The sequence below is a fragment of the Centroberyx gerrardi genome, chromosome 15 (assembly GCF_048128805.1).
Source record: "Centroberyx gerrardi isolate f3 chromosome 15, fCenGer3.hap1.cur.20231027, whole genome shotgun sequence".
NCBI lineage: Eukaryota > Metazoa > Chordata > Actinopteri > Beryciformes > Berycidae > Centroberyx > Centroberyx gerrardi.
In genome coordinates this window covers 2,889,896-2,917,351 of record NC_136011.1, presented here as the reverse complement: position 1 = coordinate 2,917,351, position 27,456 = coordinate 2,889,896, and the positions used below count along the sequence as shown (strand labels likewise).

General features: G+C 39.9%; 1 protein-coding gene across 1 annotated transcript in view; it reads left to right on the top strand.

The window, feature by feature from the left end:
* Positions 1-23,903, top strand: part of slc18a2 (solute carrier family 18 member 2) — a 32,360-nt gene extending 8,457 nt beyond the window's left edge. Inside the window, exons 3-15 of the mRNA XM_071901916.2 lie at positions 5,630-5,688; positions 5,817-5,900; positions 7,392-7,484; positions 8,159-8,248; positions 8,763-8,806; positions 11,304-11,364; positions 12,790-12,885; positions 14,262-14,340; positions 16,926-16,977; positions 17,944-18,007; positions 18,143-18,262; positions 19,821-19,954; positions 21,638-23,903. Of these exons, the coding sequence (XP_071758017.1) occupies positions 5,630-5,688; positions 5,817-5,900; positions 7,392-7,484; positions 8,159-8,248; positions 8,763-8,806; positions 11,304-11,364; positions 12,790-12,885; positions 14,262-14,340; positions 16,926-16,977; positions 17,944-18,007; positions 18,143-18,262; positions 19,821-19,954; positions 21,638-21,745 (1,084 nt within the window). The 3' untranslated portion in view covers positions 21,746-23,903. The remainder of the gene's footprint in view (positions 1-5,629; positions 5,689-5,816; positions 5,901-7,391; positions 7,485-8,158; positions 8,249-8,762; positions 8,807-11,303; positions 11,365-12,789; positions 12,886-14,261; positions 14,341-16,925; positions 16,978-17,943; positions 18,008-18,142; positions 18,263-19,820; positions 19,955-21,637) is intronic.
* The last annotated feature ends 3,553 nt before the right edge of the window (positions 23,904-27,456 follow it).

Genomic DNA, 27,456 nt, shown 5'->3' with positions numbered 1-27,456 from the left:
TCGGTCACCGGTGCGATGTTGCCAGCTCTGACATGTCTGTCCAGTTCTTCCTTGACTCTTGCTTTCAAAGCTACTGGGACATTCCGTGGTGCGCACTGTACCGGAGTTACATTAGGGTCCAGATCAAAGCGTATCTCGCCCGGGACCGACTCGATTGGGTCCATAAAGACATCATGGTAGTCTTTTAACAGTTGGTCCTTTGTAAGGGGCGCAGACTGACTTGCATCGACATTATTCAGCTCATCTGGAATCGTGAAGGTCACGAGGCCCAGACGTTCACATGTGTCCCCGGAGAGAAGAGGCTTTTGCTTGGTTTCAACTATCTCAAAGATGAGGTTGTGCTTTCCTCCCTGGATGACACATTCTGTGTGGAATTTCCCCAGTGATGGCATAAATTTCCCGGAATACAGTTTCAGCCTGGTTGTGCTCGGGCGTAACGCTGTTCTGGGTGATAGCTTCTTTTTGATCTTGCGGCCCATAACATTGCAAGTGGTGCCTGTATCTAGCTGGCATAGCTGCCTTTTCATATTCAGATGCAGGTGCACAAACCATTTGCGCCCCTGGGATTTCGCAGTACCAATGCATTCAGTGACTTGAAACAGTCTATCGTCTGTACCTGAGTCCCCTGCCCCTTGCTCGACATCTTCAAGCACATTCACTCTTTTTATTTTGTCGGACCTGCTGCTAGCCTGACATACTTTGGCAAAGTGATTTGAAATGCCGCATGTTCGGCAAGTCTTACCGTAGGCTGGGCACTGCTCTCTGCCCCGCTTGTGGCTGTTTCCACAATATTTGCAGTTCCACTGTGGATCTCTCCCCGCCATTTTCCCTTGAGTTTTGCGCCTCTCGCTTTGCTTGTCCATGGCATTCACACTGTCTGTCTGTGCCTGCGGGCCCTCGATGATTCTCATGCGTGTCTCTGTCAGTTCTGCAAGCCGACAGATGTCTACTGCCGCAGGTAACGTCAGGTCTCGTTCGCGCAGCAAGCGCCTTCTGGTGCCCTCATTTGCAACGCCTAGCACGAGCCTGTCTCGAACCAGCTCGTCCTTTAGCTCTCGGTACTCACAAGCTGATGCTCTTTCCTTTAGCCTCGTTAGAAAGCTGTCCATTGGTTCATCAGTTTCTTGTTTGCAACATCCAAACGTGTATCTCTCGTAAATCACATTCTTCGCCGGCTTGAAGTAACCCCCCAAAGCATCCAAGATAGCAACTGGGTCTGTCTTTTGTTCTTCGGTCAATGTGAGGCTATGCATGTAGACATGACGGCACTCGTTACCCATTAGCCATCTCAGCGAGGCCGCCTGAACTTCCTTCGACTTCTCATGCAGACCCGTTGCCAGCAAAAAGTCCTCAAACTCCGCCCGAAAAACCTTCCAGTTCTTTGCCAAATCCCCAGACATACGCATGCCCTCGGGCGCTGGAATACAGTTACTCGCCATGCCGTGGTTTTATTTGACGGAGCTAAACCGCTTCTGACACCATGTTTCAGTCTGGTAACTTTTATTCAACAAAGCATCACACAGCTCTTGCGCATGCCTACACGTCAGTAACCGGGGCCTTGAACTCCCCCCACAATAACATCCTGGTCAACATGTACTTTCTCAAAGCTCCAACAGGTGTCACTAAACAACAGGCATCAAACATATGTCTATATGTAACAGCAACGTTAGCTAGCTAGTTAGCATAGAACGTAAGTGGAACTTTACATTTCAAATGTAGATGTTTAACCATTTTCCACACAGTTGTTTTGATGGATTTAAGGTCATGCGATACTGAAAATTTAGTGTATTTTGACAATTATAAACACGTTAATAACACATTGTTAATGCTTTGTAGCATTTATAATGTATGCTGCATGTTGATGTGACGTGATCTTGAGAAATCTGACCCTTTCCTACTTGGAATTCTGACTTGAAGGGCCGTTCCATTGCATTTTTCCAAGTGGAAATCTGAATTTCAGACTTCCCAACATCTCCAGAACACAGCACTAGATTAAATTTGCCAACTCTCACTATGTGTCATGTTTGTGACCTTTTATGCTTGTTCCTCCAGCTAATTCATGAATTGTCAGTTACAGACTGGTTTGCATGGCAACAAGTGCAATAATTAGAAACTATGCTACTGTAAGTGTTCAGCTAATCTCTGTGAGAAACATATCGTACTTTGAACAGTGATTGATAAGATAAGATAAGATAAGATATACTTTATTGTCCCGCGGGGAAACTTGTCTTGGGCTCCAAGCCACTGCATCACACAACACATTTGTCAACATCACAATGCACATGCACGCAAGTACATAGATCATACATACAAACTCATGCAAAACGTGTTTCAATTCACATCTTGAGTGTGAGACAGTAGTAAAATAATAAAACCAGGTATAATCAACCAGTGGTTCTTTAAAATAATAAAATAATATAGTACTCCTACTTGTTGCTATTTAATATCTTGATGGAGGATGGAATAAATGAATTTTTGTACTGGTTCAGTCTGCAATTTGGCATCCTGAGGGCAACATCTCAAATTCTGGGTTCAGGATGTGTGTTGGGTCATTCAGAATCTTCTGTGCCTCCCTGAGCACACATTTTTCATATAAAGACTGAAGATAGTGATGTTCTTTTTTCCCTATGATCTTCATGGCCGTTTGGATGACACGTGCGAGCTTAGACTTTAACTGTGCTGACAGGTTACCATACCATACTTGTATGCCATATCGAATTACACACTCTAAAATCATTTGATAAAACAAGAACATAAGTTTATTATTTACACCATAGAGTCTAAGCCTTCTCAAAAAGTACATCCTCTGTTGTAGCCTAGAACAAAGGTTTTCAACATGACCATGCCATGTGAGCAAACTGTCTATGTGGACACCAAGATATTTATATGAAGGAACCTGATTTGTGGGTACATTGTGAATGAGTACTGGACTGTGGTCACCAATTGACTTTGGGTCGAATATCATCTCCTCAGTTTTTTTCACATTCTCAATAAGGTGGTGAGCATCACACCAATCCACAAACTGTTTGATTTCGGAGTGGTAAAGTGATGTGTCTTGATCTCTGTATAATAAGCCAAGAATGGCGGTGTCATCAGAGAATTTCACAATGTAATTTTGTGGGTTTTTGCTCACACACCCATTCGTGTGTAATGTGAAGAGAACTGGGGAGCTCGCACACCCTTGGGGGGCCCCTGTACTAATAGATTTAGGGTCAGATATTGCCTTATTTACCTTTACATGTTGGACTCTGTTAGTTAAAAAAGAAAAATACCATTTGATAATAAAAGAATTTACATACATCTACAATCATCTTATAATTTGTCCAGTAATAAATACTGCTGAAGAGTATTAAAAGCTGAACTAAAATCAATAAAAAGTAAGCGTGCATATGCCTTAGTGTCCTCCAAGTGTTTAAGCACTAAGTGGGTGGTACTGCTGACTGCATCATCTGTGCTCCTACCTTGTCTATAAGCAAACTGCCAAGGGTCTAACTCTGGGTTTACCTCAGTTTTCAGTAAAGACACAATATATTTCTCAAAACATTTCATCACAATTGAGGTCAATGCTACAGGCCTGTAATCATTGTTCTCAACTGGGCAGGACTTCTTTGGAACTGCAGTGATAACAGTTTTTTTCCATAGTGCAGGAACAGTGTGCGATTGGTATTTATTTAGCTGGTATTTGACGCAGCTGTTGCTTATCAGGGTTTTAGAATTCAACCTCATCCTGTTGACTCAGTTTTTAACAAACACTGAGGATGCGGTCCAAGCCATACGCGTATTTCTTACGACATGATGGAAGAGTAAATAAAGTTAAACCAGAATGATGAAGGCCAGAGCAAGAGTGTCAGAGTTCAGCATATAGCCCCCAGTGACAAGTTTCCTTCCAGGTCACAGAGGCTTCCTGCTATAGCCCACAGCTAAAATCATGATTCAACTTCCCATAGCCAGTCAAAGGTCAATACAGAATAACATTTAATGCTCTTATCTGAGGCAACATCAGAAGCAAATTGGAGAGAAAGCGCAGTAACAGACTCCCATTTCAAGTTCGAGGGAGGAAAATCAAATGCTGCGTATGGTAACCATGTTTGTTTGATGCTGTTTTGAGGGCATGTCAGTTACAGCAGATCTAATCCAACTGAATCATATCGAGCGGAATTCCTGTTTGCGTGTGTGCACATGCGTATGTGTGTGTTTGCATATGTGTGTGCATGTGCATTTGCCTGTTTCCATGCATGGATATCTTTAGAGTGGATGACTAATTGAGTCTTCGCAAGTACAGCAGAAAAAACATTCTGCATTGAAGTACTGTAGGACTATTCTTACATATTGTGTAAATTGCTGTATATTTTTTATTGTATCTGACTATTGCTTCACATCCTATGGGACAAATAGTTAATTTTTCATTAAAGTGGCCACAACTGGTATTTTTTTCTACACTGAGTTTGTAGGATGGTTACACACTGTCAGAGGAGAGAAGGCAACGTTTAAGCTTATATCACCATAGGTCGCTTTTTGTTTTTTTTGTGTTGAGTTTTGATGTCATTCGGTTTCTATGTGATAATCAACGAAACCTAAGCCTAGTGAAAGACAGTTAATGTAAAGATCTTCGTCCCAGAATGTGAGGAGAATGGCAAGGCGAGACGAAGAAGTGTGAATGCTCCAACGCTATGGGCAGACACCTCAAAGGCGATATTTAGTGTCTCAGGTGGGCATCCAAATATGCTGTAATTGAGGCAAAGAACAGAATCCCATTACTTCCCCTTAGTCACCTTCCCTCCTGACAAAGGACAATACAAGGCAAGTCAAGCATGTGAGGTAGCTACCAGGGAATAAAAGAGCTGTGATGTGCCTGGCAGCTTTTAGCCTTCTAATGTCAGACAAAAGATGTTGTCATCCTTCTCTGGTGCTTTGAAAAAAGAGAAATCAGGCTAACAACTGTTGCTGCTTTTTGAATGCATGTGTCATGGGAATACAGAATTTGCATAAATCCTGTGTGTTTTTACAATGCACTCACTTTTGGTTTTGGGAAAGGGTTTTTCAAACAGCTGTTGGTTATTTTTTATTGGGGTTCGACCGATATGAAGTTGCCAATAACCAATATTTTGTGCCAATATTCAATATCTTTAAATTTGACTATTTTCATGGCAAAGTTTTTAAGTAGTCAGTATTTACCCCAGAGTTTTATTGTTGTCCTGGTGGAAAAGCCTCTGAAACAGCATTTAGACAGTGTATTTTTAGACTAAAGTCACCGATAGCTGATATTTAGTGCATATCTTTATATTTTTCCATTGTTACCCATAATGACAGGTATTCAGTGTTTTCCCCAATAGTTTTATTCTTCTCCTGGTGGAAAAGCCTCAGAAACTGCATTTACACCATCATGGGACAATAAAACTCTCCATTGAAACTGAATGAAATTCTTTTATTGTTAGCACTTACTGCTGATATCTGATATAAGGCCAATATCGGCCCTATATTAGTCTAACCGTATTATTTATATTCAAATATTTATTTTTATGTTTATATGTGTAGTTGTCTGGAAACCATGACATGCTAGTTACTCACAGAAAACAAATGTCACTACTTCATACATATAAAGAACACCTTTCTCTTTGTGTCCTTCTAGAATAGGATACCAGCTTCCCATATTCGCTGGCTTTTGCATCATGTTCCTATCCACCATCAGTAAGTTCCAGCTTGCCCTCCACATCTCTCCACTCTCAGAAGCATAAAAACGCTTCCTTATGAAGTTCATTCATGATCGATGCTGTGTTTCTTTTGTCTGAACTTCTGTCATTCTCACTGTTGTCAAGTGTTCGCCTTCTCATCGAGCTACGCTCTGCTGTTTCTGGCCAGATCGCTTCAAGGCGTGGGCTCCTCCTGCTCCTCTGTGGCTGGTAAGACCTCTTTCTTTCTATTTCCACGTGGCTCATATCCAGAGTGATGTTCAATAAGTGCAGCAGTAGAATGAGTTGATAGTCATGTATCACCAGTTTTGCAGACAGCCAAATAACAAGTGCAAACAACAAAACGCCAGTACGAAACCAAACCTCTTAATTTTATCCCTAAAATGTCCTTAATTTCTCCATTACATAAACATACATTTTCCATTAAAAATAACATAGCTTTAAAAAAGTAAGGTTAGTATCATGGGTTTATAAGGGATTTATTCATGGGTTGGTTCACAGAGACAAGAAATTAAAAGATTTGGTTTACAGGGTAATTAAGTGGAAATGAATGGAAAAATTCCTGTCTCCCTGAATTTTTCATTAAATTAGAAAGTAAGGAGTCAAGATTAAGGAGGTGTTTAAGGAGGTTTCGATTGGGTCTCCTCCATTAATAACTCCCTTAATTAACTTTAAGGGGATTTTGCTTGAATTAAGGGGTGAATTCATGTAAATTAATGAAAATGTAAGGTTATTTTAAGGGATTACTGGTTCGTAGAGCCAGAAAACTGAAGTCAAACTATTCCTCTTATCTGTAATATTCATGAACAATCAACAAAGCAAGTAGCTACATGTATGTTGTGCAGTGATGTGTTAAACAAAAAGCAAGGTAAACTATGACCTCTGGTTGGTGATCATCATAAGGCCATCAACCACCAATATAAACACAAATCAATGAACTTTGATGAGCTTTTTTCCTTGTAATACTCTTATTTCTTACTTTGATACTACTTACTATGATGTACACTATGAAAATCCAGGTGCTAAAGATTTATGTCAGCCTAAAAAGGTGGTAAACTCTATTCTGCAAATAAAAAGATATACAGTGTTTAGGTGGGTTTACCCTCCACTACATCCCTGATGTTGTGAAAAGTTCTGTTCTATTCTATTCTATTCTATTCTCAAAACTGCATTTACGTGTATTTTACTAACTAAAAATAAGCCCTCCAGGTGATTTAAAGCTATGGAAAAAGGAAAACAACATTCTTTAATGTATTTAGACCTTAGAACCGGCCTTTTTGCAATTTGAGTTGTTTATTGTTGAGTGAATGCTCCCTTTTTTGGCAATGCTTCCAGAGGCCCATACAGCAGTTAGTCAGTTGTTGCTTCCTGGTGTGGCAGCCAAGGCCATATGTCACAACTTGTTACAGTTCATCTAACATATGTTTAACTTACCTTATGTACTGTATATGAATAATAAATCAATATTTAAAGTACAACCTAATTTGTAAGTAACAGTACCCTCATACCGGGTTCTTCACCGTTTTTTGTGTTAGTATCAAACTCAAACACTGACAAATAGGTCTTGACAGAGGTGCTGCCCTCAATAAACAAATTAGATTGCTGTGAAGCCAGCGCTGCATGTCTCCTAGCGAGGCTGATGTTCAACACGGGAGCCAGTGGTGTTCATATTCCTTCAACTATTCTGTCTGTGTGTTTCAGGGATGGGAATGCTCGCCAGTGTGTACACAGATGATGAGGAGAGAGGCCATGCCATTGGGGTCGCCTTGGGAGGTCTGGCGTTGGGAGTACTAGGTGTGTATAGAAAAACCAAGAGATGCCAACGTAACCAGACTTGATACATAAAGCCAAGTCTGATAATCCAAGATCATTCTGAGGACATTGTCTGAAATGTATGACAGAAAAAGACATGCGGCATGTATTTCAGCTGAAAAGACAGTAGGACCATAAGAGAGTCATTTCAAGCTGCGTTAGGCAAGATTTTGTAAAAGTACACCCATGATATCAGCCGAGAACACAAGTTAGGGCTGCAACAGAGAAGAGCGGTCCCAGTGTGAGTGTAAAGGTGTTAGAGCTGCTTTGATCGTGTGATTGGTCGGGAGTTGGCTTATGGGTATTGCAGTAGGTGTCATGGAAATGTCTGGAATGAAATGGAATTGTAGTCGTGGAATGTTTCAACACAAACATTTGCGATCATGGATGATAGCAATCACATAATGGAGCCTTGCTTTCACCATCACCGGAGGAATCCTTTATCCAGGTGGAGTGAACCAGTATCAAAACAGGAATGGAACAGCATCATACCTTTGCCACTTCATCTTTGGTTGCCATGGAGAACACCATGAAAGAATCTTTGCTATTCATCAATGCAGCCATGTGTTTGTGTATGTGAACAATTTGAAGTATACTTTGTCTAGTAAAGTTGAACTATTCACTCTAACACTGACTACCCAGTCTGTCCTCCACAGTTGGCCCTCCATTTGGCAGCGTGATGTACGAGTTCGTCGGGAAGACCGCCCCGTTCCTTATTCTGGCTTTTCTGGCTGTGTTCGATGGAGGTACAAATCCATTCTTTCACACATCTAAACTTAGAATGGCTGCCGGAGAAGGAAAACCTTGTCATTCCAGTTCTGCTGTTCACCTGACCTGCATGGTCATTTATGTCATGTGCGCTTATTATGAATTAGATCCCAGGACACCCATTCAACACCCATTGTATAACCTGAAAAATATATGGTTGTCAGTTTGAAAATGTGTTTATTTTACACATGGTTACATTGGAAATACAAGGTTTTTGCATGACGCGCCTTAAAGATCTGTTTTCTCCTCATATCTGAAATGTAATTGCCATGCGTAGTTACTTTTTTCATTAATAATTCCTTTCAGGCATGATGAAAAGACTGTAACTATGCCAAATTATTTAATTCACGCCATTGTTCTGCATGCTTAACATCATTTGGCATAATGCATGAATCAGATTCATGAAATTTATGAAAGCAAAGACAAAATACTAATCTATTCATTAGCATCTCATAAGCTTATACTAAGTTGATTCACTGTATTCCCACACAGCTCTGCAGCTCTTCATCCTTCAGCCCACCAAGGTGGAACCAGAGGTGAGTTTGTTTGCCTTGATCATTCCTTTCCTGGAGGTTCTCTTACTTCATTTAGATTAACTTTGTAACTGCAGAACATAAGCAAATCTGTTTATTAAACACTTTAATGCAATGCAGTATAGTCTTGTATGTCTCAGTTGAGAAGCTGTTGTATTTTTAGTGTGTTTAGTTTACTTTGTTGCATTTTTGTATTTGGTTTGTTTAGTTTCACACTGTCCAACTACAAGTGAACCAGGGCTTGTAAGCAAAAGTTACATGGACTCACAAGTAGCTTGTTGTTTGTTTGTTGTATTGGACAGAGTTTTGGTAACCTGTCATCCTGCCAGGGTTAGAGATTTTGATGGCGGGAGAGTTGAAACAAATCTGATTCCACTCCCTATAACTTTAGCTATGACGGACTTGTCTGCAGTCTTTGGTGTAATTGACCTTCTCTGGTGTTCATATCAGTAAAGAACACATGAAGAAATAGCTGCATATGAGCAAAACAGTAATGCCAACAAAAGCACTGGTGGATTAAGTTTGTTTTTACAATACTACATCTATATACCTGTACCTGCCGACTAAATAGCTCCAGCACATTTTGATTGACAATGTTTGACTTTAGATTGACCTTAGTCCATATGATGTAATTACGATCCCCAAGGGACACAAACATCGTCAATACAGGTATGTGCTGGTGCATTTGCTGCAAATGCTCCATTCCTATTGGCTAACTTAAAAGAGTGAATCGATTGCCACACTGGCTGCAGGGAAAGCTGCCCTGGGTTTTTGTATTTTTTTATTTACTGTTGATGATTTTCTTCAAAATGCCACCTAGTCCTGTGACTGTATAGATTTATAGTATGGGTGGTCTCAGAGGTAAGATAAGGGTTTTTGAGTTCAAATTTCAGATACAGATATTTTGAGCCAATATTTTGTCTTTAAATTTGACTATTTTCATACCAAAAAATGACAAGTATTCAGTGATTCCCCCACTGTTTTATTCTTGTCGGGGTGGAAAAGCCTGCACTTAGTCATGGGACACTAAAACTCTCCACTGAAACGCAATTCACTGGGTAAGAGAGATAAAAGATAGCAGTAATAAACAGCAAACGCGCAATGCTTGGCTTGTTTTTGTGGATAAGGAGGAGGATTTTCATTGTGACATTATTGTGTTGAAGATTAACATAAGAATGGAGTGCGTTACGAAAATAATGACCATCTGCCTTTTCTCCCCAGCTCTTATTTCCTTCCATAGCAGTTCTCTATCATGCATGATTATTCTAGAGTCAAAGGAATACTTTGTTACATCTCTTGTGCAGTTGTTGTGACCTCTGACCTTTGACCTCTTTACTATTGGTCGCTTGTAATGTTGGAGATCTGGGAATTATTCTGTTTGTTTTATAGCTGAATTGCTTATTCTACTGAAATGTCTGAAATTCAAAGATAATGTATAGATGTAGCAACATGGTTATATGATCATCAGGCTTAAAGAGAGAGTGAACTCATTGACAGACAGAATCATTGAAATTAATTAGGACTCTTCTCTAACAGAGAGGGGGAGAATGCTCAGTTGCTTCTTTGCAGGATGACATGAGCCAATATTAGAGCAGATACAGAAACGCAAATGGAAGGCAAGCCAACAGGAGAATCTTTTTCTGGTCATTAGCAGATTCTATCACCTTTCTAGTTGCCACTCATCTCAGTCATTCTCAAACAAAAGCGTCCACGTTTCCCAGGGGCCCGCTTAAAAAATTTAATTGGGGTTGACGAAGACTTGCGGAAAGACCTAATAGTGGCGGTCTATGGAAGAGCAAGGTGCATAAGACGTTTCATTTGCACGGAGGATTCAGCTGGGTTTAAGTTAAGTGTAGTGTTACATCGATATATAGGTTTGGCAATTGATAAGGCGGATATTGGGCTTTTATTAAACATCAGATATCGAACAGTCAGTGTCGTCCACCTCTGATATGATGGAGGTTCCTCTCTGACCACAGCTACAGAAAAACTTAAAAATTAATTGTTCATTCAAAGGCCTAATGTATCCGAGACTTTCCCTTACCACTGAATACGTGAGGTGGGTCACCCTGCCTTAAAGAGCTGCTAACACTAAAAGAATCTAATTCAGTTTCACTGGAGAGTTTTAGTGTCCCATGGTGGTCTAAATGCTGTTTCAGAGGCTTTTCCAGTCTGACAAGAATACAATTCTGGGGGAAAACACTGAATACTTGTCATTTTTGGATATAAAAATGGAAAAATTTAAGGATGTGTGACTTCATAGGTGACTTCAGTCTAAAAATATAGATATCGGCCTTCAAAAACCCATATGGTGGTTATGGTGATGGTGGCATTGGCAGTGTGTGCAAACATAGAAGAAGTCTAAAAAATGCTTTTTCACATGGTGAATTGGATTGAGAATTGAAAGCTATTTCTTCCAGAAACTGGCTCTTGGTTGAGAGCTGTAACCTATTTGCACTTGACTTGACTATTATATCATTGCACCTCTTGTTTTACACAGAGTCAGAAGGGGACCCCGCTGTTGACGCTCATGAAGGATCCATACATTCTAATTGCAGCCGGTAAGAAAACAAAAGCAGGGAGGTGAATCTGAGGAAACACGTTGTCACCTCAGCCTGGAGCAGCACCTGTGGCACATTGCCTCTTTTAAGTGGCGCTGAGCAAAGAGCGGTGAGAGAAATTGACTGAGATCTTGGGCTAAAATTGTATTTCGCTCTGGCTGTTTTTGTCTATTGAGCCGGGACATGGCAGCCAAACACAAACACAGAGCCAGCCATTGATTTCTGGGTTAAGAGCAGAATTACAGCTCGCAATTGGCTTGCGAGGTGAGCACCGCATGTTAAAAAGGGTCATCTCCGCATCAGAATAGGTTGTGTGAGCGTGCATATGTCACTCTGCGTCTGTAAGTGTGTGTGTGTGTGTGTGTGTGTGTGTGCGTCAGAGAGAGAGAGAGAGAGAGAGAGAGAGAGAGACAGAAATAGTAGAACCTTATGTCAGATTGATAAATGTTGATGTTTAGATGAATGAAAAAGTGCGTGTCTGTGTTTGTGTGTTTTTGTATTTCTATACTTATGAGGATCCAAATGTCCTCACAAGCATAGAAAGAAAAGGAAGATAGGGGATAGTTTAGTATTATGATTTGGGTTTAGAATTAGGACTAGGTTTAGGTTTAGGTTAAGGTTAAGGTTAGGCATGTAGTGGTGAGAGTTAAAGGACCACAGAGATGATTTTGGTGCCAATCTTCTCATCAGATATTGGGTAAGGTGACCAATGGGCCAAAGTCCCCAAAAGTCAGTGTAGTCATTTAAAGTCACAATGAAACCATATTTTAAGAGCATCTTGCTTCCTTAATGTGATGTATTTCCTGTTGAAACAGGATATTGGGGCGGGACAAAACATGGAGAGAGATCATTCAAAAGTGTAAACCAATGGGAGATCAGGTAGGGAGAGGAAGGCATTTTATTTGATGGAATTTTGATGTACGCCTCCTGGTACATAATGAAGTCACCACTTAAGATTTTCTGTATTCCAGGAAGTAAAAGTGAGATTTTGCTATAAAAACACAAGAAAATATATATATTTTTGTCCTTTTTTTGTCATAAATTGTCAAATAGGTGTATGGTATGATAGTTAGAATGAGCTAAAAAGGCGAAACAGTCATTTCAGTGTGGCTTTAAGGTTGGGATTAAGGGTTAGGGAATGAATGTATAGTCAATGGAAGGTCCTAACAAGTATTGCAATACAAACGTGCCGTGTGGGAGGGAAAAATGCATCTATGAGTCAGTGAGCCTTCCCCACCACCTCAATTATTGGGCCCTTGAGCCAAGGAGGGATGAACAAGAGAGTAATAGAGAGAGAGAGGAGGGGTGGGGGGTGGGGTGGGAGAGGGTGGAAAGCTGATGGAAGAGCGACACAAAAGGACAAAAGTACAAAAATGGAGACTATAATTGACCCAGTGTCCACTTATCCTCAATCTTCCTCCCCAGGTGCCATTTGTTTTGGAAATATGGCCATTGCCATGATGGAGCCGACGCTGCCGATCTGGATGATGGAGACCATGTGTGCCAGGAAATGGCAGCTAGGTATTTACAAACCTCTTTTCAGTGCCTAGAACACACACACACGCACACAGACACACACACACACAGACACACAAATATGCATATACTGTATGCCCTCATGGCACCTAAATGTTCATTAAGCTTTTTAGAACACACAAACAGAAGCATAGACACACACACACACACACACACATACACTGTATTTGTAATGAGCCAGTTTGTTAAAAGTGCTTTCTACAATACATCTGACTTGACTGACACACAAACACAAAGATGTATGTGCACACAAGACTGTTTTACTTGTTACTTTTTACAAAAAATACCCTTTCAGTGTAATGGTGGGAAAATTAAATGTCTTGACATTTCTTGAAAAAAACAATTTCTTGACATTGTCCAATGACTGTTTACAAGGTGTCTGTGGATGAAAAGGCACAAACTCACCCACAACTGGCATCAACTGGGAGCGGCAAGGTGTGGTGATGATGCCGCACCTTAGCTTCAATGAAGCCAAATTTTCTGTCCAATCCAATTTTCTGTCCAATCCATAGCGCAGCTGTGACTCTGAAAACATCAGAGTTTTGCAATCATGTATCAATTAATAAAAACACAGTACAATGACTATGCTATATGAATTGGAGAGATATAAGCTTGGGCGATATCGCGATGTTGTCCTGCCAAAATATTGTGATATACGATGTTATCGCGAGTGGCGGTGGGTCGTCTTGGATTTTTTTTCATTTCATTTCTTCTAAATCACATTAAAAAAAATTGTTTAATTTTTTTATTATTTTATTTCATTTCTTCTAAATCACATCAAATTTCTTATTCGCTAGGGCGGAAATATCACGATATTCGCAAAATATCGCGATATCCGATATTATCAAAAATCGCCCCAAAGCTAGAGAGATAATTTGGTCAGATAATTGACAAAAACAAAAATTCATCACATTGACCAAATAATAATATCTTGTCAGTCACAAGTCATTGGTCCACTTTGTGTCCAGAAATGTAAGCTATTTCCATAATATTGATCCATTTATATTAGCTGCAGGGACTTTGCCATTGCTTTTTGCTCAGTGACTTGACACACTGCACTCCCCCATCCCAGCGGATCCTATCGATAGGGAGGCTTCCCATTCCCTCCGGCGTTATTAGTTCTTTTATCCAGCCTGTTGTGTACAAAGTCTGGGTCAGATAAAAAGGATGAGTGCTGAACAGGATATTAGGGTGTCATATGCTGGCAGGTGGAAAGCACAAGTCTTTATTACAGACAATGGAAGACGTACGGCAGCCCAGTGATGAGGCACTGATAGCGATCCTGCTTATCTAGGAAACCCTCCCCGCACCTTCAATCCCACAATTCTCTCTGTCTGTCTGTGTGTCTGTTTGTGGCCCAGGCGTCGCTTTCTTGCCAGCGTCGATCTCCTACCTTATTGGAACCAACATCTTCGGCACGCTGGCGCACAAGATGGGGAGGTAGGGAGGGAAATTATCGCCGCTGTTGAATTTCTTAACCAGTCTCCCTATCTATTCTTCTTATCTATATCTACTCTCTCTCTCTCTCTCTCTCTCTCTGGCTTTGATATCTGTTTCCGCTCCTCTAAATGAGTTTTCAGTGTTTTTAGTGTTTGTGAGGCAGGCTTTATTGAAGTCTTGGTGATACAGTGGGCAAATGTCTGTGTGCTCATAATGTGTTTGCTTAGAATGGTATCAATGTTTTGTGGTTTCGGAAGGTTAAGACTCCTTTGTTAAATGGATTTAATTCCACAAATGTCGGAAGGTTAAGACTCCTTTGTTAAATGGATTTAATTCCACAAATGTTAAAAACCTTATAAAAACGTATTATTAGTGTTACTGTTATTAATAACAATAATAATAATAATAATAAAACGGCTTGTCATACACTTCACCTGGTAGGCAAGGCAAGGCAAGGCAAGGCAAACTTTATTTATATAGCACATTTCATACACAAGGCAAATGCAATGTGCTTCACATAAAACAGAAAAAATACATACACAGACCACAACTATTTAAAATGACATTAAAAAAGAAAGAAAAGAAAGAAAGATAGAGATAGAGATAAAATAGGTAAAACACACATAAAAGAAATAAAAGAAATAAATAACAGAGATAATAACACCTGTTACATCTACATACAGATGATTTAGCGGAAGGCCACAGAGAAAAGGAATGTTTTGAGCCTACTTTTAAAAGAGCTGACAGTGGGAGCACATCTCAGTGCTTCTGGAAGTTTATTCCAGTAATTGGGAGCATAATTACTAAAAGCAGCTTCACCTGATTTAGTTTTCACCCTGGGAACAACTAACAGACCGGTCCCAGATGACCTCAGAGGTCTGGGTGGCTCATATCCTAAGAACAGGTCAGAAATGTATTTTGGAGCTAAGCCATTTATAGGCAAGCAGCAGGATTTTAAAATCAATTCTATGGCACACTGGAAGCCAATGCAGTGATCTAAGAACTGGTGTAATGTGTTCTGTTTTCTTAGTCTTAGTCAGAACTCTGGCAGCAGCATTCTGAATGAGCTGTAAACGCCCCAAAGTTTTTTTGGGGAGACCGGAGAAAAGACCACTGCAGTAGTCTAACCTGCTGGTAATGAATGCATGTATCAGCTTTTCTAAATCAGGCTTTGACATAAGACCCCTTACTTTGGCTATATTTTTAAGGTGATAAAAAGCTGATCTTGTAATGATATTGATATGGTTGTTAAAATTGAGATCGGCATCCATAATAACACCAAGATTCCTAGCTTGGTCTTTACTCTTGAGAGACAGGGAGTCAAGGTGAGACCTAATTGTCTGCCTCTTTTCCTTAGTGCCAAAGATAATGACCTCTGTTTTGTCTTTATTTAGCTGAAGAAAGTTTTGGCACATCCAGTCATTAATTTCCTCAATACACTGAATCAGAGAATCTACAGGACCAAAGTCACTTGAAGAAAGAGATATATAGAGCTGAGTGTCATCTGCATAATTGTGGTAATGAATGCTATTTTTCTGTATGATATGTCCTAGTGGAAGCATGTAGAGGTTGAATAAAAGAGGGCCAAGGATTGAGCCCTGTGGAACTCCACATGTCATACTGACCCTTTCAGAGACAAAGTCACCGATAGACACAAAGTAGTTCCTCCCTTGCAGGTAGGTCTTGAACCAATTTAAGGCTGGGCCAGAGAGTCCAACCCAATTTTCTAGTCTATCTAATAATATTGTGTGATCAACAGTGTCAAATGCAGCACTAAGATCCAGAAGTACAAGGATAGAAAGCTTGCCTGAATCTGTGTTCATACGAAGATCATTCACAACTCTAATAAGGGCTGTCTCAGTACTATGATGGGGTCTAATCCGGATTGGAAATGGTCAAAGTGGGCATTTGAAATTAAATAGTTGTTAAACTGGTTGAAGACAATTTTTTCCAGGATCTTACTAATAAAAGGGAGATTGGAAATAGGTCTGTAATTACTTATCACAGAGGCATCCAGGCAACTCTTCTTTAACAGAGGCTTAATAACAGACATTGGTAGACATTCTAGGTATTCCAGGTATTCTAATTGGAAAATTGGACTGACTTGATTTACATAAGTGGTCTTATTAAATCAGGCGCTACACTGGAGAAATCTGTGCTTGTAAAGTTTCAGTGCACAGCAGTAATTAACGCGCCTCTTAGTAAATACATTCTTGAAACAAAGAAGATAGGAGAATGTTTGACTGGCATGATGCCAAATCTCTGTGTGTGATGTGTTTGTATTTAGCAGCCACAGGGTATTGAACCACCTATTGATAATGGAGGGTTAACCTTGATTGTACATGTTCCTCATGCTGTTTGCCCTCCAAAGCTGATATTTCAACTACTACTACTACCGCTGCTGCTGCTGCTGCTGCTGCTGCTACTACTACTACTACTACTACAATTACTACTATTACTACTACTACTACTACTACTACTACTACTACCACTACTACTACTACAATTAATACTATTACCTCCCTGTGAATCAGAGGAACAGAGTTGTAATTGATAACACTGACCAGTTCTTCTTTGTGTTCCAGATGGCTTTGCGCTCTTATTGGGATGTTTGTGGTAGGAGTCAGTGTAATATGTGTAAGTATAAGGGAGACAACTCCACCACTATGTTATGGTTGATTCATACAGTATGTCACCTGTGGGATTTGTGCAGGCCCTTATCTGACATTTAGTGAGCCCTAGAGGAAGGGAGGGGGGTTCTTGGAAGGCTGGGTCATATAAGAATCTCTAAGGGCAGCCAGCAACCTTTGGCAGCAAGTATGGTGCTACTGGGATCCATTCAGATAAGCAAGTTAAAGGCATTACTCAAACTCAATCACACGCATAATGCAAGGAAAGGATATACAGTATATCTTGTTATACGTTTCACATTTTCATTTAAGTGGTCAGAAAAAAAACACCAGTGGATGCAGCAAAAGCTCTGATATGTAAAATAAGTTGAATGCCAAAGAGGAGGTATGGGGTGTATAAGTCTAACATACAGTATTTCTGAGTGGTTAGTGGTTTGGTCTGTAAATACAAATTTGGCCCAGCCACAAAAAACCAAAATATTAAATTTGTCAGACATTTTTACATGCTTAAATTGACCAAGAGAGAGTACATGATATTACTATTTGGAGTTTTTAAAGGTTAACAAAGTAGTAAAATGCTTATTTTCCGTCTATGACTAAAGCCTCAAGACATTATGTCAATATCCTCAGTATTTATAGGGTCAAAAACATCCAGATTGTCCAAATCAGTGACTCTTTCCCTCTGGCCTTGCAGCATCCTTAGCAGCAGGAAATCTATTTTCCATCCATCCTTCTATCTTATTATGCTCCAAATCTCATTCTGCCAATGGGAACCAGAGTTCACAAGGATTTCTACACTAAAACCAAAAAGCAGCCAGCTTCTCCTCCATGGACACTATTTGTTGTTTATTCCCCCATGTATTGAATTTCTGTTGTTTTGATAGATAATGTCAGGCTACAGATTTAAATTTAACAAAAAGTGAAAATGGATGTATGAATTAATATTTCTCTGATATTTGTCTCCTTACGCTAGGTTCCATTTGCCAGTGATATCTATGGTCTGATTCTTCCAAACTTTGGAGTTGGTTTTGCCATTGGTAAGTGAATCTAATATTGCGTTGTACAGACAACAGCACCTAAATAATATTAGTGCAAAATAAACTCTTCGCCATTCAATGTACCTAAGACCTAAACTGCAAGAGACTGTCCATATTGACTGTGGTGTGTTACAGGCATGGTGGACTCCTCTATGATGCCTATAATGGGTTACCTGGTGGACCTGCGACATGTGTCTGTCTATGGAAGTGTGTATGCCATTGCTGATGTGGCTTTCTGCATGGGGTTTGCTTTAGGTAAGCAGTGAAACTATAAACTTTATTAGCCTACACTCTACACTGTCTGTACCTGGGCTGTTTTTTTGTTTTTTTTGTTTTTTTTGTTTTTTTTGTTAAGTTGAAGTGTTTGATTTGAGTGTTTGGTTTAACTACAAATTTTAATTTAGCAAACCACAAAATATGAGATTAGAAAAAGCAAATTTTACAAAATAATTCCTTCCACTGTAAGGCTAGTTTCCTTGAAACATCATAGCATTAAGATAATTTCTGTCCTTACTATGGAACTAAGAGTATGTTAAAGCTGCCCTAGGCAAGATTTTTATGTAAAAATACAACCGTTTTATCAACCTAAATCACAAAGTAGGGCTGCAACAGAGAACCCTAACTGAGAAGCTGTAGATTCACCCTATTTGTCCAAACTAAATTCTGGTGTTGGCATGGTCACTGGTGGGAAATCTTCTCCACACATAAAGTAATGAATCAAAACTTGAGTGAAATCCAAAAGTGTCTCCTAAACAGCAGTGACAGAGTGGAGGCGTAGCAGACCAGCAAATCACCAGTAAACTACCCTTGTAAAAATGGCTTCCCCAGACCAGCTAATTTGACTTTCAATGATTGTAACTTTTGTAAAAAAAAAAATAGGAACAACATCGCTTATAATGGTGTTAGTATTGCAACTTGACAGAAACAGCGGCCTACAGTGTGTGCCGCTAGCATATCAGTCAGGTTGGCCAAACATTATTTTCACTGGTAGCTCTTTGGGTCGGCTAGTATGCTAACTAGCTAGCGGCACTCGGCTACCCAGCACAAGTAACCTGTGTTGGCTAATGTTAGTTGACAGCAGACTTTTGTCCTACCTGGTCAAAAATTTCTGTCTCCAACCATGGTAATACTAGCAATTGGTATTGTTTAACCTGACTCCACGGTCCAGATGATAAAATAACTATTTATTGCTGGGAAAAAAGTCCTGGATTCCAGCTTTAAGAACACATGAAGAAATAGCTGAACATGAGCACCAGTCCAGACTGCCTTCATTTTGTTGTACTAGACTTTCCAAGCATGAGGAACTGCTAGCTATCAGATGTCAACATTTGTCTCCTTCTCCTCACAAACCGCACCACAGAGACCCACATTTTCAGGTGTCTCAGTGCCGTTATTTGGTGCCTCACCTGGACAAATGAACTGAGCTGAAGGAGGAAACACTCCAGAGATTGAATAAACCGCTCCTGACATGCTTGGTGTGCACACAGCCTTAAATGATCCCACAATGTGAAATTCTTTCATCACTGCAACGCTACAACTGATGCAAAACATAAACACTGAACCACACTTAGTGAGAAAGCTGCTCACATATGCAGATTAGAATATGCTGGTAACACACAGCAGCATACACTAAATGGCAATCACTGGGAAGTGTACATGAGGCATAATGTGTTTCTTCAGTCCAGAGCCTCATCACACTAGCAACAAACAACCACTTGAACCTCTCTGTAGACATTGTGGGAAGTGTGAAACCTCTTACTGAGACAACTGCTGTGTTGCAGCAGTATCTGATCTGTCTTCTGCTGTCTTCTAGGTCCATCTATTGGAGGGTCCATAGCTGAGAGTATTGGCTTCCCCTGGCTGATGACCATTATTGGAGTAGTGGACATTTTCTTTGCTCCTCTCTGCCTCTTCCTCAGGAATCCACCAGGACAAGAAGAGAAAATTGTGAGAAACGCACCTATAAATACACTATAGCCACATATAGGCTACATATAATCACTTTTATGAAGCAGTTTTATATTTTCCACATGCACCCGCAGAAACACAGTGTCATGTTTTGCAGGCTATACTAAATGGAAGAGAAATCAGATGAATTACCATCCTTACCATCAATGGGCTGCATGCAAACCTCCACCCTGCCGCCTCCTGCATCTGCCTGACCCCCCACCCCCCCCACCCCCACCCCCCATCCACCAACTCCATTTGCCTGCCTCCATATCCATTTGCTTGTCTCCACCCTGTATCTGCCAGCATCCATCACCTCTCTTTGTCCATTAGCTTCCTGTTGCATTCACTCCCATCCACCTCCTCTGCCATTTCCCTCCATATCTATTTGCTTGTCTCCTCCAGCGTTTGACAAGTTTCCACCCCTGTCAGTTGACATCCACCTCAATCCAGTCCCAATTTCTACATCAATGCCCTTATTTGCATTAATGAATTTTGAAAGCTTTTTACATATATTAAAGGTGCAACCTGTAGCATTTCAATATCAATAAATCACTAACACATTAATTTTGAAACATCAGTATAATCACCGTCAATAAAAGGGGCCATCACTGAGAAGACTGGCAGCCTCTGCTGGCCTCTACACTGTGTTTTACAATCTGCTGGATTGCTTTATGGCACAAAACAGTTTGTACTTTGCAAGTAATACACAACTTTATTCTAGTTTCACTGTTCTAACTGCAGTTTCAACTTCATGTTACTCTACCTGGTCAGAATGCATATTGGCTCTTAGCAGAGGTGGGGACTCGAGTCACAGTTTTAATTGCTTGAGACTTGACTTGATGCATGAAGAGAAGACTTGAGACTTGACTTGACTTGACTTGGGTTCTGGTGACTTGGGACTTGACTTTGACTTGTACTTTGATGACTTGAAAAGGTTTCTAAAGTCTTGACAAAAGATCTTGTGTTTGTGTAAATGACTTAGATTGAAAGTGATGAGATTTGTTCCAGCAGACGACTGAATTTAAATTCTGTTTTCTGAATTTGTATGGAATGATTGAATTTATTGAAGTTGAAACTGATTATAGAAATCAAACTCATGATGCTCTTACCAAGTTTTTATCCTATTAAAACCATATTGCATTGAAAAGTCCTAGATATTTAGTTTTCTTTAAGATATTAAATTGATACTGGACTCTTGGTTTGTTCTGACTTGACTTGCTGTTCTACATTTAGACTTGACATTAATGACATGGACTTGACTTGGTAATCTACATTTAGACTTGGGACTTGACTTGAGACTTGTGCCTCAAGACTTGAGACTGACTTGGGACTCGAGCAGAGTTGACTTGGTCACACCTCTGGCTCTTAGCAGCTCTTATCCTTCTTCTCTTCAAAACAAACAGAGCCAGGAGAGGAGACGAGGTGCAACCTCCTCTTTGTGACAGGAAGAAACAGGGTTTATGGGAAATGTGGTCTTAATTTAGAGAAACACAAAATGCTACATGTAGCACCTTTACTGTATTTTGTATTTATCAAAGGAATCACTCAAGACACACGCAGATTGTTTTCCCCATAGACTGTAGACTGTATTCAAGGAACTTTGACACATGACAAGCTATTCTGCATGGCTGTTTAATGTCATTGTGGCGGTAGAATCAACAGTCTCAATTGTCTTCTCAGGCCATTTTGATGGACACCAACTGTTCGATGAAGACGAGGTCGTACTCCACACAGGGAACATACTACCAGGGCGACGACATGGAGCCAGAATACGACGACTACGAATAACGGGACGCCGGCCCACGCAGGTTAACCCTTCAGAGGATCTATTTTGTTGTACAAAAAAAAAGAACACCGAAGAAAAAAACACCACGACAACGAAAACAAAACAGCCAAGCCGTTTCCACGTGAATGTCCTGCGTTCAGTCTTCACTGTTATGTGTCCTGTTAGCGTCTCGTACTGGAGCATACCAAAGTCGTTCTTCTCCGTGCCCTGTGGTTGCGAGCGCGTTGCTTGAGAGTTGTTATTTTTTTAGCCGACAGCCTTACTCAGTGGGAAGAGACGCCATGTGTCAGAAAGCAGGGTTTTTATTTGATAGTGGGAGGATGCTCAGCGATGAGCGTGCTTTGCTGGTTTGTCTTGAATACAAACCTGTCTTAATTCACCTCTTGGCCATTAACAGTCTCCGTTTTAATCTCTATCCACGATACTTTTAACAGTGACGTTACCAGAATGCAGTAGGTTATTATATTGTTTTGTCATATGTCTGATATGCTGTCGTTTCTTTTAGATCCAGGGAAGATATGCTGGGTCTGTATGCTCTTTTTTAGCACCGTCCTGCTTCACATTCATGTCAGTTACGAGAATGCACACCAAGGAGTTCCCCGGCACAACTGTTGGCCGTACAACCAAGATCATCTGCTGTTTTCCACTGGGAGCTGCCCAGTACAACCGCAGTCTTCTACTGCTGGACACTTGGCAGCTCCACTGGACAGTAGCTGTTGAGGGAGAGGAGAATGTGACTCATTCACTTTCCCCGCCCAGATATTCCCCATCAGTCCTGGGATTTGATTTGAAACCAGTGACTTTCCTGCCACAAGCCTGCTCTTCTAACCTCCAGGCTGTGATCAGATAGGAGGCTTTTTTTGTCCTGTTAAAACAAAAAGCTCAGCTGTGAGCGTCGCTGGTAACACAGAGAGCAAGAGCTCAAAGGGCGCAAAGAGATTTACATCATTTTGGTTCCAATACAAAGTTTGATTGAAATAACAAAGGGGATAGTGATGTTCAAAAACAAAAATGAGCCAGAGAACTGCTTGCTGTTGAAAAGGAGGATGAGGAGCTCGTTCTGAAACGGAGGATGTGGGTACATGATGTCCTCCTAGAGAGAACAGAGCACCCACAGTTTTATCATCTCACCCAAGGGTTCCACCTAGAGCGCCTTTCAAGGGCACACATTGATTCACATTGATGTAATGCGTGGCACAACTAAAGTTGAGATATCTTCATCTTGCCCCATCCGAAATGTCAGGTGTATAGTTTGGAGGAGACGTGTCTGCTGTGACCAAACCATTGAAGATAACTGGAAAAAAGGCACAGGCACATTCAAATACCATCCTATGTGATTACAGCCTTAGGCTACCACCATTCCCTAAATAGAATATTTCCCTTAAAGGTCCAGTGCAATGAGAATTGCATTTCTCAATTTCATGGTATAATTTATCAAATGACCTTAATGTAAAGTTACCCAAATTATTATAACTGTCAGCACTGTGGAAATTTGACTAATGCACTTTGAAAATCTTTCCCTCTGGTTGTGAACAGACTCAAACAGATTTAGAATTCCAATCTGCTTCCTGGTGTAAATGATGTCACTTACGCCCGGGTTTTAATGAATGCTCTGATTGGTCGACAGTATGCATATTTAATGAGGTTCCCCATAGTCTGTCAGACAGTAGCCGGCCAGCCAAACTAGCCAAAATCTCTGTGCCTCCATTGTTGCTGGGTGACCAAGTTCCAACACTGGATATTTGTTCACCAGAAATAGAAATATTGGCCTGCAGTGGAAGGTTCGGCTCCCACTCAAGCTTTGTACCATCTAACCATAAAAAACTGAAAAATATGATGCTCATTGCGTTAGAAATCAACAACAAACTTTTCCTGGCTGAGTTGAAATCATTGCACTGGATGTTTAAGTAGAATATTTGCACTTTTTTATCATGCATCCTCTCATGTTAGTTGGTCAACCACCAATATTGTCTGGCCCAGACAGATTTCACTCATTTGATTCCATTTAAAAAAATCAAGTCTAATAAGTCATGCTTTTAATGCATTTGGAATTTAAAGCAATTACCTGGATAAAACTGTTTGTCACGCTTAAAGTCATTCTGCTACGAATTATCAGCAACAAAAGTTGTAGGAAAAAGTCTGAATATGGGTGGTGGCCACAGATTAGAGTGCATGAATGTAAATTGAGGTCAAATCTGTAAATGTTCTGTTTTGCTTTGAATCAGATTGAATTTATGCGGTCAACTTGGATAAGTCCTTGATTCAGCTTTTTCAACTCATTATATTGTTGTTGGAAAAGAAGTCTTATTCCAAGTCCATAAAACACAGCCTAACATTTTAGAATGGGTAGAAACTTAAAGGAAAAATTATTACATTATTACTAAATTCATTACTAAATCACCGCAATTCATTAACTTGTTCACCAAGTTCAAGATTATCAAGATAAAAAAAAATGTAATCATGTGCATTTTTGGGAAGCCATTTGAACATGTGTTAAACCAACCGTAAGTTCTGTGAGTGTGTTCATACTAACCTGTAAAACATTTTATTAACTGGCATTTCTATGATCAGTCCATTGCAGTAATCTACATCTTGTCCTGATTCCGCTTGTTTCAATGGAGTGAAAAGGGCATCGCTGGATATTCCTCCTTTATTGATTTTTAACTTGAGTGCCAAATTGTGGTTGAACCTGGAACCTGAGTTAATGGAAATTTGATTGACTATCATCATGTTTTCCATGTTGGATAACACGATGGTTTAAAAGCTCATCTTTTCCACAGCATCTATTAACATTACAAGTCAATTCAAGACAAGGACTGACTGTGATGAAAACCAAACAATCACATCTGCAGTACAGTTTGTTTTTTTCTCTCAGATGGATCACACTGTCTGAGGTGTTGAGCCTATCCGGTTGCACAATCCACTGTTTCACGATTTATGTAAAAAATATATATAATTAAATTAAGATGCTGTCTGCTGTTTCATATAGCTTTAGGCAGAGCCGGCCCTTTGGTTGCCTCAAACCACTCCAACCATAACCACCAAATTACTCCCACTATTAACAGTAATAATAATGGCCTGTCTTAGCAGTTGTGGCCCTGGAAACGGCGTAGAATGTTGATGCCACAGGCTGGCTGTGGCTTTAGGGATTGGAAACAAGGCATTGTGTTTCAGAGCAAGAGAATAGGGATTTAGAGGATAGAGTCTGGCCAGTAATTTATGTACATTCACATTACGGTTCGACTGATATGGGTTATTGAAGGCCAATACCCATAGTTTTGGATTAAAGTTGCCGATAGCCAATATTTATGCTGATATTCATTATCTTTAAATTTGACCATTTTCATGACTTTTTTTTTTTTTTAAATGATAACTATTCAGCGTTTACCCCTTGTCTTCCCATTGACAACCAGTGTAGTATTGATCCATTCTACAATAAATATGTAATCAGTCACACTGCATTATATCCATTATATCAAAGATGGATGACACTGACTGGCCAATATCTCATTTTTAATAAAAGGCCAATATTAGCCCAATAAATCGGTCTAACCCTAATTTACATACTGACACACTTGACACAGCTAATGTGATTGGTTGGCTCTTGATATATTCTTGGAGACTGAGCTTTCACGAGGCCAAAAGTGTCATTTCCTTCCATCTTACCGCTCCCTTTTGTACAATCCTATTTGACTCGGGGCAGAAAATGAAAATATTGACTCGTTCACCGATTCTTTTCTCTGTCAAGACCGTTGTGATCTCTAAACAGACACACTCAGGCAAGTAAAAAAAAAATATATAAAAAAAATCAGATGCCATGTCAGAGGAGATCATCCTTTTGTTGTGTAGCATTTGCATAACAATGTTTTTATCATGCCTTAAAATTGTGCTTTGTTGCAATTATTGTATAACAATTTGTATTGGTTATTTTTGTAACAGAAAACAGATGTTTAACTAAATCTCCTCAACAACATTACAGTACTCTGGAACTGCTGTGTACAAGTTCAGTATATGAAGTGCTTTCTTGACCCCAAAATGGATGACAGTGTAAGAGAATCCAATGAGTGGGCTGTGTTTTCCTGGTTTGAAATATCTGTCACGATGGCATTTGTCAGCATTTATTTTAGAGCTTTGTCAATTTTATGTTTATCTTGAATTGTTTATGTCTGTCTCAAAATAATCTCATTGGTTGACTGAAACCTCAATGGGTGGAGCCAAAGAACCACCGTTTTTTGGGCTAAGTAACATTAGACTGAAGCCCAGTGAAAAAGACAAGAGGTAAGAGAGGAAGAAGCTAATATTATGAAGCCTAGTGCTCTTGATACTAACTGAAAAAAAAAGGGAACTAGCCATTCATTTATCTAGGTTAGCTAGTTAGCCTAGCTGACCTTCCAAGTTCAAACTAGCCATACTAGCCTATCGCTAGGTAAGCTAGTTAGCTAGCTGCTGACCGTCCAACATCATGAATGCCATGGTCATGAATGAATTAAAAAAATAAGTCATTGCATTTATATTTTTATTTGTACTTTGACTAGAGTTCCCTCTTTGCCATTCAAGTTTGCCAGTTAACTAACTTGCGCTCCAAAAAACTCAGTGGTTCTTTGGCTCCGCCCACTGAGGTTTAACTCAACCAATGAGATTATTTCCGCCTCCAGAGCAGCTCTGCCTCAAAGAAACATTTGTAAAACTAAAACTCCAAACTTCAAATAATTTGTTGTTGATTTTGAATGAGCTTTTATTCAAAGACATCTGTAATGTCCAAGTTGTTGAAATGATGCATTCAGAATATTTCATGTGATATACAGAGGGCTTTTATTTTCTCAGACACTTGTCAATGGGTTACGAAAAGCTGTATTGGATTTCAGTAAAGAAATGGGTAAGACTAAATTTCAAATTTCCATAACAAATAAATTAATAAACCTCTGGTTCAAGCAAACTGGAAACAGTTCGTCCATAAATGTGAAACTTGGCCAACCTTCCCCAGTGTTTTATTGCTTTGGGGTAATTAGCTGTAGCTTAAGTCAGCAGACATTAGTTGCAAATCTGAACAGGGGCTAATACACCAAATTCTCCTCTGAAAATCTCTCTCAGCTACTTCTATTAGATTTTGTTGTTGTTCTTATTTTACAATTTGGTGAAATATATTGGTCAAATAAGGGATTCTATATTGTGGATATTAATATATTTCTTGCTTTTGTTTTGTAATTCAGAAATTGATGGCAAACATGCACAAACATGTACATGTACGTGTGCCCATGTTGGCATGTGAGCCTTCTGACATGTACTGTATGTCATTGTTTTGTGTGTATAAATAATCCAAAACATACTAACTGGTACAAAAACTGATGTTGAGTTTCATATTCTGGGCTGGTGACCTGGTGGTTTTATGTGAGGTGTGCTGATTGTGTAATATATGTTCATGCCAAGTGGGGACGGCATATCCTCAATTAAATGTTGTATACTCTGAAAAAGCAGTGTGGGAGATCTAAGAATGTGATTTGGGGGTTTTATTTATAATCTGGATGTTCAGTAGTATTCATCATATGGGGCATAAATGACATAATGGAAGTAAACGGAGAATTAACATCTACAGCTTCCATGTAATACAATACCCAACAGCTAACACTTGCTCATGCTTTTCAGTGTGGTAACAAAAATGCTCACACGCTTGATGCCTGTGATTGGCTGCGGGAGACAGGAGGAGAATGAGCGG